General features: G+C 43.4%; 1 protein-coding gene across 3 annotated transcripts in view; it reads left to right on the forward strand.

The window, feature by feature from the left end:
* The window catches only part of LOC139376865 (c-mer proto-oncogene tyrosine kinase a), a 37,037-nt gene that overhangs the window by 13,379 nt on the left and 11,220 nt on the right, over positions 1 to 12,438 (forward strand). For all 3 annotated transcript variants that reach the window (XM_071119827.1, XM_071119828.1, XM_071119829.1), the window contains exons 6-10: positions 1,753 to 1,839; positions 3,296 to 3,411; positions 5,590 to 5,779; positions 6,899 to 7,044; positions 10,697 to 10,832. In XM_071119827.1, coding sequence (XP_070975928.1) covers positions 1,753 to 1,839; positions 3,296 to 3,411; positions 5,590 to 5,779; positions 6,899 to 7,044; positions 10,697 to 10,832 — 675 coding nt within the window. The remainder of the gene's footprint in view (positions 1 to 1,752; positions 1,840 to 3,295; positions 3,412 to 5,589; positions 5,780 to 6,898; positions 7,045 to 10,696; positions 10,833 to 12,438) is intronic.

Raw genomic sequence — 12,438 nt, forward strand, 5'->3', positions numbered from 1 at the left:
GCACACATTTTTACATGGGACATATTACTTTCTTCTCCAACACTTTGTTTTTGCATTATTTAAACCAAATTGAACATGTTTCATTATTTATTTGAGGCTAAATTGATTTTATTTATGTTTTATATTAAGTTAAAATAAGTGTTAATTCAGTATTGTTGTAATTGTCATTATTACAAATAAAAAATACATTTAAAAAAAAAGAAAAATTGGCTGAATAATCGGTATTGGCGTTCAAAAATCATAATTGGTCGACCTCTAATTTATATAGACCTTATACTGGACTTAGGAGGTAAGCTTCTGTACTTTTGAAACACTCTTGTTTAAAAATGTCAATATTTGACTGCCGTGACAACTGAGTGAGAGGCTCCATACCCTGACGAGACAGATGTGGCATGATGTACTACACTCTTAGAACCTAAAGGGTTCTTTGGCTGTCCCCATAGGAGAAGAACCCTTTTTTCTAAGAATGTACTTTACCCATAATACATCATCATCATTCTACTCCTCACCAAGACAACAGGCTCATTAGATATTCAGAGGAAAGTAAACAAAACTAGAAAAGGTAAACGTCCTGAAGAAAAATGTGTGTACTTGCTTCAGCAGTCTAAAAGTATGTTGTAAGGTGGTGGTAGAAGTTTCAATTGGTAAAGGCTAATGTAGAATCACACTGAGGGTACACTACAAAACAGATTCATTAGATATTCAGAAGAATGAAAACAATAACAAGCCAAGCTGTTTCCAGTTCCAGTCAGCTCTCGTGGGCAGAGCAGGCAGTGAATTGTGGAATGATTTCTGAGCTTGGAGGCAGAGCAAGCAGTGCATTGTTGTGGAAAAGGTTTCCAAGCATGAAACACTGGACAGTGTGGAAAAAAACAACAGCACAAAAGGGACATTATTTGGAGCAGGCCTACGCTGGGCAGATGCAGGGTTTAAACACTGCTCCTGTGTGGTGTTAGCCAGGAGAAAGAACCCAGGCAGTGAGAGAGACGCCATTGGTCCAGTCGGGACTTTAGTAGAGCAGAAGCGGTTGCAAAGTGGAAAGATTCAAAAGTTTAGTTTATTGTTGAGGTACTGCCATTATCTAACCTAACACTAGGCCTATGTTTTGTCAAGGATGATTCAAGGATGAGTGTGGTTTACAGCGTTTAATCTCACACTCACAACAAACCACTCACGTCAATAATTCTCTTTAGGCCTACTCAGGACTAAAGCTCTTCCCCCTGTCAAGCTGACACAGCTCTCATCATCTTTTTCACGGTCTAACACTTTATCCACTACAGTACATGTAGTCCTGTATTCTGCTAATGGTAAACTATTATTAGTAACATTCACTTTCAGGCGGTAACAGGAAGGGAATGAAATTAAAAAGTGGCTTTAGTTGGCTTGTATCACATTGTTTGACATGTTCATTTTGCAGCTGACACAATATGACAGTTGGTTTCTGTTTGTGTGGTAGTTGGTAGAGGGATGAACGTTATCAAGACCTTGACTTACTTTCTATTGCATTTCAGTAGTTACTGTACTGTATGCCCATGATAAATACAGTATATTGTTTGTAAAAGTTTCAATTGAAATATTTCAGCAGTTGAGTTCACAAAGTTGAACTGAAACTACTCGACCATACTTTTATTTGGTTATACACAAAGTTAAACTTTACACTGGAAGCGTTATCATTATAAAACATGTTCCATTACCTTGTCCTTCTGTACAATTCAGTTAACATGTTCTGCTGTGTTATGTTTTTGTCTGTAGGTGTGGACAAGTACACCCAGTTCAGCTGTGAGGCCCACAACCAGAAAGGTGTCACTACTTCCAGGGAAGCTAACGTCAACGTTAAAGGTAATGTGGACTCCAGTCTCCTCCCACACTTTGAACTGTTTGAAGATAACATGGACAGGGGAGACCATCCTAGATTAGCACTTTGTGAAAATGGCCGTTGATCTTTTTGAGTGCACATTCAGGCTGTCTGAGCAGTAATAGTGCCCTAAATCTCAGTGTGTGATGCCCAGTAAGGCAGCCACGGTGCTTCTTGGTGAGGCAGCCACGGTGCTTCTTGGTGAGGCAGCCACGGTGCTTCTTGGTGAGGTAGCCACGGTGCTTCTTGGTGAGGCAGCCACGGTGCTTCTTGGTGAGTCAGCCACGGTACTTCTTGGTGAGTCAGCCACGGTACTTCTTGGTGAGTCAGCCACGGTACTTCTTGGTGAGTCAGCCACGGTGCTTCTTGGTGAGTCAGCCACGGTACTTCTTGGTGAGTCAGCCACGGTACTTCTTGGTGAGTCAGCCACGGTGCTTCTTGGTGAGTCAGCCACGGTACTTCTTGGTGAGTCAGCCACAGTGCTTCTTGGTGAGTCAGCCACAGTGCTTCTTGGTGAGTCAGCCACGGTACTTCTTGGTGAGTCAGCCACGGTGCTTCTTGGTGAGTCAGCCACGGTATTTCTTGGTGAGTCAGCCACGGTGCTTCTTGGTGAGTCAGCCACGGTGCTTCTTGGTGAGTCAGCCACGGTGCTTCTTGGTGAGTCAGCCACGGTGCTTCTTGGTGAGTCAGCCACGGTGCTTCTTGGTGAGTCAGCCACGGTGCTTCTTGGTGAGTCAGCCACGGTATTTCTTGGTGAGTCAGCCACGGTGCTTCTTGGTGAGTCAGCCACGGTGCTTCTTGGTGAGTCAGCCACGGTGCTTCTTGGTGAGTCAGCCACGGTGCTTCTTGGTGAGGCAGCCACGGTGCTTCTTGGTGAGTCAGCCACGGTGCTTCTTGGTGAGTCAGCCACGGTGCTTCTTGGTGAGTCAGCCACGGTGCTTCTTGGTGAGTCAGCCACGGTATTTCTTGGTGAGTCAGCCACGGTGCTTCTTGGTGAGTCAGCCACGGTGCTTCTTGGTGAGTCAGCCACGGTGCTTCTTGGTGAGTCAGCCACGGTGCTTCTTGGTGAGTCAGCCACGGTGCTTCTTGGTGAGTCAGCCACGGTGCTTCTTGGTGAGTCAGCCACGGTATTTCTTGGTGAGTCAGCCACGGTGCTTCTTGGTGAGTCAGCCACGGTGCTTCTTGGTGAGTCAGCCACGGTGCTTCTTGGTGAGTCAGCCACGGTGCTTCTTGGTGAGGCAGCCACAGTGCTTCTTGGTGAGTCAGCCACGGTGCTTCTTGGTGAGTCAGCCACGGTGTTAGGTCGCTGCTCTGGTGTTTTTCGGTTTTCTTTGTTAATTTATGGATTGCTGTTTTGGCTGTATTTATTACTGTATGGGGATTATGTGGATTTTATTCCCCTTCTCTCGTGATGATGGATTGTGTTTGGTATGTTTGCAGTGCTTCCAGCTCCTGTCTCTGAGGTCACTGTGATACAACGTGAATCTAACAAACTAGTTCTGAGATGGACCCCTGGACACGATGGATTCTCCCCACTCACTACTTGCCAGATCAGGGTAAGCAAAGCTCCACACTCTCTGCCTAGATGGTGTATGATGACACAGAGAGACTAGCCTTGCTACCCATCCACATCGCTCCGGCCAAACAACACGCCCTCTAACCATCAATCAATCAATCAAATGTATTAATTAAAGCCCTTTTTACATCAGCTGATGTCACAAAGTGCTACACAGAAACGCAGCCTAAAACCCCAAACAATAAGCAATGCAGATGTAGAAGCATGGTGGCTAGGAAAAACTCCCTAGAAAGGCAGGAACCTAGGAAGAAACCTAGAGAGGAACCAGGCTCTGAGGGGTGGCCAGTCCTCTTCTGGCTGTGCCGGGTAGAGATTATAACAGAACATGGCCAAGATGTTCAAACATTCATAGATTACCAACAGGGTCAAATAATTATAATAATCACAGTGGTTGTAGAGGGTGCAACAGCTTAGCACCTCAGGAGTAAATGTCAGTTGGCTTTTCATAGCCGAGCATTCAGAGTTAGAGACAGCAGGTGCAGTAGAGAGAGAGAGAGAGTTGAAAACAGCAGGTCCGGGACAAGGTAGCATGTCGGGTGAACAGGTCAGGGTTCCATAGCCGCAGGCAGAACAGTTGAAACTGGAGAAGCAGCACGACCAGGTGGACTGGGGATAGCAAGGAGTCATCAGGCCAGGTAGTCCTGAGGCATGCTCCCAGGGCCAGGAGGGGAGGTAGAGGGAGAGAGAGAGAGAATTAGAGGGAGTATACTTACATTCACCAGATAAGACAGGAGAAATACTCCAGATATAACAGACTGACCCTAGCCCCAAGACACATAAACCTTTGCAGCGTAAATACTGGAAGCTGAGACAGGAGAGGTCGGGAGACATTGTGGCCCTGTCCGACGATACCCCTGGACAGGGCCAAACAGGCAGGATATAACCCCACCCAGTCTTCCAAAGCACAGCCCCCACACCACTAGAGGGATATATTCAACCACCAACTTACCATCCTGAGACAAGGCTGAGTATAGCCCACGAAGATCACTCCTATGGCACGAACCCGAGGGTGGCGCCAAACCCGGACAGGAAGATCACGTCAGTTAATCAACCCACTCAAGTGATGCACCCCTCCTAGGGATGGGATGGAAGAGCACCAGTAAGCCAGTGACTCAGCCCCTGTAATAGGGTTAGAGGCAGAGAATCCCGGTGGAGAGAGGGGAACCGGCCAGGCAGAGACAGCAAGGGTGGTTCATTGCTCCAGTGCCTTTCCGTTCACCTTCACACCCTTGGGCCAGACTACACTCAATTATAGGACCTACTAAAGAGATGAGTCTTCAATAAAGACTTAAAGGTTGAGACCGAGTCTGCGTCTCTCACATGGATAGGCAGACCATTCCATAAAAATGGAGCTCTATAGGAGAAAGCCCTGCCTCCAGCTGTTTGCTTAGAAATTTAAGGGACAATAAGGAGGCCTGTGTCTTGTGACCGTAGCGTATGTGTAGGTATTTACGGCAGGACCAAATCAGAGAGATAGGTAGGAGCAAGCCCATGTAATGCTTTTTAGTTTAGCAGTAAAATCTAAACATCAGCCCTAGCCTTAACAGGAAGCCAGTGTAGAGAGGCTAGCACTGGAGTAATATGATCAAATTTTGGGGTTCTAGTCAGGATTCTAGCAGCCGTATTTAGCACTAACTGAAGTTTATTTAGTGCTTTATCCGAGTAGCTGTAAAGTAGAGCATTGCAAGTAGAGCATTGCAGTAGTCGAATCTAGAAGTGACAAAGAAATGGATTACCTTTTCTGCATCATTTTTGTACAGAAAGTTTCTGATTTTTGCAATGTTACGAAGATGGAAAAAAGCTCTAACATTTCTTCTCCACTATAAGTCTGGATTTGATCTCCTACCTGATGACTTCTAGAATGCGAACACATTCAAAGCGTTTTGATTGGTCCCAGAAACCGATGGGTTGGGCCAGAGCCTGAACACGTGGGTAAAGCACAGTTTCGGAAATATTAATTGGCTTTGATACTCGCTGATGGCTTGTTTGGTACAATGCCCCTCACTTTGACGTCAGCAGAGTCAGCAGTGTGGTTCCTAAACCACTGTGATATTTTTGCACAAATGTATATTTTTATTAGAAAATTCTGTCCTAAATGTCTGTCTACAGTAGGCTATATATTTTTCTAACCTATATTTTTCCCTGTGCTCTCTTCAAGGTGAAAGAGGTGAGCCGAAGGAGAGGAGAGGTCAGGCTGGCTAGGATAATCAACACTACAGCTCCTCCGTTCCAGAGTGATGTCCCGGGGTTACAGGCCATGACCTGGTACAACATGAGCGTCTCCTGTAGCAATGAGCTTGGCCATTCACCAGTCAGTACCTGGGTCCAGAGCAACACTACAGAAGGAGGTGGGTAACATCTATGGGCCCGGGCAAAAAAAATAGTGCACAATGTAGGGAATAGGGTGCCATTTAGGACACAGACCCATCGTCTTTGAAAAGGTGCTGGACATCAATACATTTTCAATACAAGGTGAAAATAGACTCTGTACACTGGAGTCTACGCTCCCATGTGAATTATTGGTGACAATGTTTCAACCACATTATGATCCGCTATACTGCAGCCAGGCCATGGGTCAGTTTGGAGATTTCGGTCGTGTTTTCATGCATAGAGAATGCATAGATCGCAGGAGCAGCCTGTCCGGGTCCTTGCCTTCTTAAGACTGCATACATCATACGCACTTGCCTGTATTGAATTCTGTAGATCCTGTGTTAGGTCCTGCCTCTGTATAAGATGCATGGCTGTGTGTTGTGTTATTGTATCCTGGGGGGATCCAAATTGAATTGTAACATTTCACAGTTGTTTCACTTCACGAAAGAGAGCAATTCAGTTTGGATCCGGGCTAGTTTTCTTGTCCCCTCATCCCATCAAGTATTCAGAAATCAGTTTAATTTCACTGATCAGAAATCGTTAGAAGTACAGTACATATTATATTTTGCATGACAGGGGGTTCCCTAGTGAAATGTGCATCACATCCAGAATATGTCTGATATTATCTTTGCATATCTTCCTGAGAGGCCACATAGGAAGCAAAAGCAGGAGTGGTCTCATGGAGAAAGCATGCAGTTCATAGCGTACGGGTGGGGCTGCTTCCGACTTCCTCTCTAAACTCAAGCCGCTGTTGGAGATATTTTAGTCTGCAGATCTGACAGAAATCTTTCCATGCCGTAGGAAACATCAGAAGTGGTTGGCCCGAATGTGGCCTCATCTCAGTCATTTTCTTTGACGACTAGACATATTGACAATTATTTATTTGTTTCATTACCTCCTATATAAAAATGTTGATGTAACCGTGAAGGACCGTGCACATGAATCAACATTTCAGTGTTCTTATCAATGCGAATGTGCCAATGTTTGCAAAATTAGTCTGTTGTATGTGAGCTCTATTTGAGTATTATCACAGATTCCAAGATTGAAGATCATATTTGAGTGTGTGACCCTCTCTTTTCCTTCCCTTTGTTGTCCAGTACCGTCAGTCTACCCCCGTAACGTGACTGTTATGCTAAACGAGTCACTGCTGGTGATCCGATGGAAGGACCCGCCCCAGGACAGGGTCAACGGAATCCTCACGGGTTATGATGTCATCGTCACGTATGGGACTCGGGTCAACAAGGTGAGTCTCCTCTTGGAACCTGGAAGACATTGATGCTATCACCCTAGAAATATGATTGTTAGAATGGACGTTTCCATTCTATTTCTATGGCGCTCACTGCCTCTCTCAATCACTGAAAGAGGCAGTGGGTCTCCCCATGGGTCTCAAAAAGTATTCTATTCTATTGATTCATCCATGCCTCTGTGAGATCTAGAATAGCAGAAACTTGAGATGGCCTACTGTAAAAGGTTTTGTTGCACTTTCAATATTAACAATGTCAGTTTCATACTGAGATTTTGGTACCAGGATTCAAGAAGTGAGATGGTCATATGATTTTATAGTCAGTCAGTTTGTTCATAAGGTGGTGTGTGTGAGTGTGTGTGTTTGTTTGTATGAGGTGGGGAATTGTTGGTCCTTCTGACGTCATTCCTTTCTACCCAACAGACGGTCAACTTCTCTATTCTCTGTCCTGAACTAAAGTGCTTCACTCTACTGTTGAGTCAACAGTAACCTCTCCTGTGTGTAGCAATGCAGGAGTTGTCATTTTTAGGGAATGCTGAAAGTTATTATCCTGGTCCTAGATCTGTAGTGCACTGTGTAGGGAATAGGGTACCATTTAGGACACTTCCCAGGTCTCTCTAATACAATAGCAGGTTTCCTGTCACTTTCTGGTTGTGTCGTGGTTTACTGGAATAGTGTTTCCCCGTCTGAGTATTGTGTCCCTGTCTGAGTCATTGGTTGGTGGAGCGAACGGAAAATGAATACCTTAGATAGAGAGGGACTGTGTCCCAAATGGCACCCTGTTCTCTGATCCCCCAACTCAGTCCTGGAGACATCAAGGGGTGCACCTTTAGGTTTTTGCCCAAACACTACACAGCTGATTCAAATCATCAAAGCTTAGGAAAGACTGCTCCATTTGTGTCCCACTACATAGGGACTCAAACAAAGATATACATGTGTAATAACCATATGCCCTGTCCAGTCAAATTATGACATCACCACGTACAAAGGCTTTGTAACGACATCAGTGAATGAATGGATATGTATAATAACCCATGTGGGTCCTGTCCAGTCAAAAGCTGTCCGCATGACGTCCTCACACAAAGGCTTGGTCAGAAACAACACTCACATAGTGACGGAAAGTGTGTGTGTGTGTGTGTGTGAGACCCAACTCCTGTATCCTCAGCTGTTCAGCTGTTTCACCAGCCAAACAGCTGTGTTGTTCAAGAGAGTGATTCACAGAGTGATTCACAGAAACACCTTACACAGACACCTAACTTATTCTACTTTTCTACTCTATTCAACCCTGCTCAACTCAAGCCTACTCTACTCTACACTCTTAGAAAAAAAAGGTTATTCAGCTGTCCCCATAGGAAAACCATTTTCGGTTCCAGGTACAACTCTTTTGGGTTCCTTTTAGAACTCTGTGGAACAGTTTCTACGTGGAACTCAAAGGGGTTCTACCTGGAACCAAAAAGGGTTCTCCTATGTGGACAGCCAAAGAACCCTTTTAGGTTTTAGATTTCACCTTTTTTTCTAAGATTGTACTCTACACTACTCTGCTATATTCTACTCTACTCAACCCTACTCTACCCCCTCCTATACCCCCTACTCTACCTTGATCTGCCCTACACCCTCCTATACCCCCTACTCTACCCTGCTCTGCCCTACACCCCCTACTCTGCCCTACACCCCCTACTCTGCTCTACCCCCTACTCTACCCCCTACTCAACCCTGCTCTGCACCATACTCTACACCCTACTCTACTCTGCTCTGCTCTACCCCCTACTCTACCCTGCTCTACCCCTACTCTACCCCCTACTCTACCCCCTACTCAACCCTGCTCTGCACCCTACTCTACACTACTCTATTCTATCACCAAGCTACAGTATAATTGCTATTTTAGACATATAATAGATGTTTTTGGTCAGTGACATAGTACAACATGCTTCTGCAGTCAGCATGTTAGCTAGTTCAGTTTCCAAAATAAAAGTTCCGGTGTGAAAATGTTGTCATAGAGAGATAGTACACCATGTGTCTGTGTGACTTCCATGTTTTTTCCAGGCCTCCAGTCTCACTGTCAGCATGTTAACTAGTGAGAGAGGAACCACAGATGTTGCCATGCGGTGGTATTGTGCAACCAAGGGCTTTATCCACTGTCACATGTTCCCCAACAATCCCCCTCTCAGCTCTCTGTAAACACCATGCTGATCATGTCTGAGCCCCAAATGGCAACATATTCCCTATTAAGTGCTCTACTCTATGGGCCCTGGTCAAAAGAAGTGCACTACATAGGGAATACGAATAGGTTGCGATTTGGAACTAAACCCAAGTCCACATACCAGCCAGCCTGTCAAGAAAGTTGTTTTCTTCCCCTTTTTTAAGAGCGCTGTGAAACAATGTTCTCAGCTTCCCAATATTAACAGAGCTAGAAACATCCAGAATGGCTCTACAATGACTTGACACAAAAAAAAAAAATGTGTGTTATAAGTACAAATGTATTTCACGTTGGCATGAAGGATCGGGAGAACAGACGCAGGAATGCATAATAGTTTTTTTTATTAAGCCCAAATGATGGCCTGCCGTGTTAAGGCACAGGGACGAAGACCAAACAAACACGTAACAAAAACACAGGATTGAAACCCAAACAAAAGAGCGAGGAGTACCTCAAATAAATAACACACGCACACAATGATTAACACACAGGACAAGACCCATAATCATCTGCACAATGATTAACACACAGGACAAGACCCATAATCATCTGCACAATGATTAACACACAGGACAAGACCCATAATCATCTGCACAATGATTAACACACAGGACAAGACCCATAATCATCTGCACAATCCACAAGGGCACGAAAGCCCAAAACACACAGCACAGGTACTCACACGCACCAACAGACATTGTAACAATAATCAACCCCCCAATGGAAACCAAAGGGCACATATAGAAAAATACTAAATCAGTGGGAATAGGGGACAGGTGTGCATGATGAAAGTTCCGGAGGGATCCGTGACATAATGTTACATAGTGTTTGGTTAACATCATTCCCTGGCTGTTAATAAGAATTTGCCGCATATCTAACACTGACTTTGACTTCACACAGATAATCATTAACTTCAAGGGACCACTACAAACACTATAATCCCAAAAATTGCCTATAGTACGTATGGCAGACAATTTTCCCAGGTGTCCGTCTGTTACTGGGTGATGGGATCTTAATTTGATCAGTATTTTGTTGCTGATCATTTTTATGCACAGCAGCAAATGCAAACTTGTAATGTATTCAAGGCTTCAAAAGGCTTCTAAAGTTTGCATTTTCCACTTAAAACAGTTAGACTTGTTTTGCCGTAACAAAAAATACATCAACCCCGACAAAAAATAACCATTGATTATAATCCACATTTCCTGTTGCTGCAGGATTATTTTCCTGCTGTAGCAAACTGGCTCAAATTAAGATCCTACCTCTGTAGTTATAACAGTGTTTCTTAATTCCTGGGAAGACATTTTTGTTTTTGCCCTAGCACTACACATCTGATTCCACTAGTCAAAGGTTTGATGATGAGTTGATTAGTGGTATGAGTTGATCAGTTGAATAGGTGTCTATTACTGTAAACTGCTGAGTACAACCATGATCTCTCTAACATGCTGTGGTGTTCCTCAGATCCGCAGCTCCTCCAACACAGCTGCGGTGGCCCTACAGGAGTTCAACACTACATACAGTGTTCAGGTAGCTGCCTGTACTCAGGCTGGGCGTGGCATGCTCAGTCCACCGGTCGGGATCTTCATACCAGAGAACAGTGAGTAGACCTCACTACATCAGGAGTTCCTAATCCTAACACCTTACATATTGAATTACATCAGGAGTTCCTAATCCTAACACCTTACATATTGAATTACATCAGGAGTTCCTAATCCTAACACCTTACATATTGAATTACATCAGGAGTTCCTAATCCTAACACCTTACATATTGAATTACATCAGGAGTTCCTAATCCTAACACCTTACATATTGAATTACATCAGGAGTTCCTAATCCTAACACCTTACATATTGAATTACATCAGGAGTTCCTAATCCTAACACCTTACATATTGAATTACATCAGGAGTTCCTAATCCTAACACCTTTATACATATTGATGTACATAAGGAGTTCCTAATCCTAACACCTTTATACATATTGAAGTACATAAGGAGTTCCTAATCCTAACACCTTTATACATATTGAAGTACATAAGGAGTTCCTAATATTAACACCTTTATACATATTGATGTACATAAGGAGTTCCTAATATTAACACCTTTATACATATTGAAGTACATAAGGAGTTCCTAATATTAACACCTTTATACATATTGAAGTACATAAGGAGTTCCTAATATTAACACCTTTATACATATTGATGTACATAAGGAGTTCCTAATCCTAACACCTTTATACATATTGAAGTACATAAGGAGTTCCTAATATTAACACCTTTATACATATTGATGTACATAAGGAGTTCCTAATCCTAACACATTGATGTACATAAGGAGTTCCTAATATTAACACCTTTATACATATTGAAGTACATAAGCATGTCAACAACCGCAAGTAGATATTTAACCTGACCGTGTTCTAAATAGTAGGCCGGTTAAGTATGTGATAAAAATAAAGTGTTATTGTATGTGACATTTAGAAAATCGAGTATACTTTAAATTTCCGGATGTCATACTCATTTCGGCTTTGACAACAGCTGATAATCAGATATGGTGCTACTGAAATTAACCAATAACGTGAAACAACGCAACCGCGCATGACGCAGTCTCAGTATGCAAAAATATATAGTTTTACATTGTGCATTTTTGAAAATCGAGTATGGTTTAAATGCCAGGATGTTGTATTCATTTCAGCTCTTCATCTAGTAGAATTAAATGCACACTTTTCCACAATGGATTGGAAGAGGTGGGTTGCAAGTGACAGGCCCTAGTTCTAGTAGCTAGTAGGTTTGTGGGTAAAATCCAGTGGTGTAAAAATACTTTAAAGTACTACTTACTATTTATATGTTTGACAACTTTTACTTCACTACATTCCTTAAGAAAATATTGGACTTTTTACTCCATACATTTTCCTTTACACCCAAAAATACTCGTTACATTTTGAATGTATAGCAGGACAGGAAAATAGTCAAATTCACGCCATTATAAACAGAACATCCCTAGTCATCCCTACTGCCTCTGATCTGGCGGACTCACTAAACAGAGAACATCCCTGGTCATCCCTACTGCCTCTGATCTGGAGGACTCACTAAACAGAACATCCCTATTCATCCCTACTGCCTCTGATCTGGCAGTCTCACTAAACAGAACATCCCTATTCATCCCTACTGCCTCTGATCTGGCAGACTCACTAAACACAC

The sequence above is a fragment of the Oncorhynchus clarkii genome, chromosome 20, assembly GCF_045791955.1.
Source record: "Oncorhynchus clarkii lewisi isolate Uvic-CL-2024 chromosome 20, UVic_Ocla_1.0, whole genome shotgun sequence".
Taxonomy (NCBI): Eukaryota; Metazoa; Chordata; class Actinopteri; order Salmoniformes; family Salmonidae; genus Oncorhynchus; species Oncorhynchus clarkii.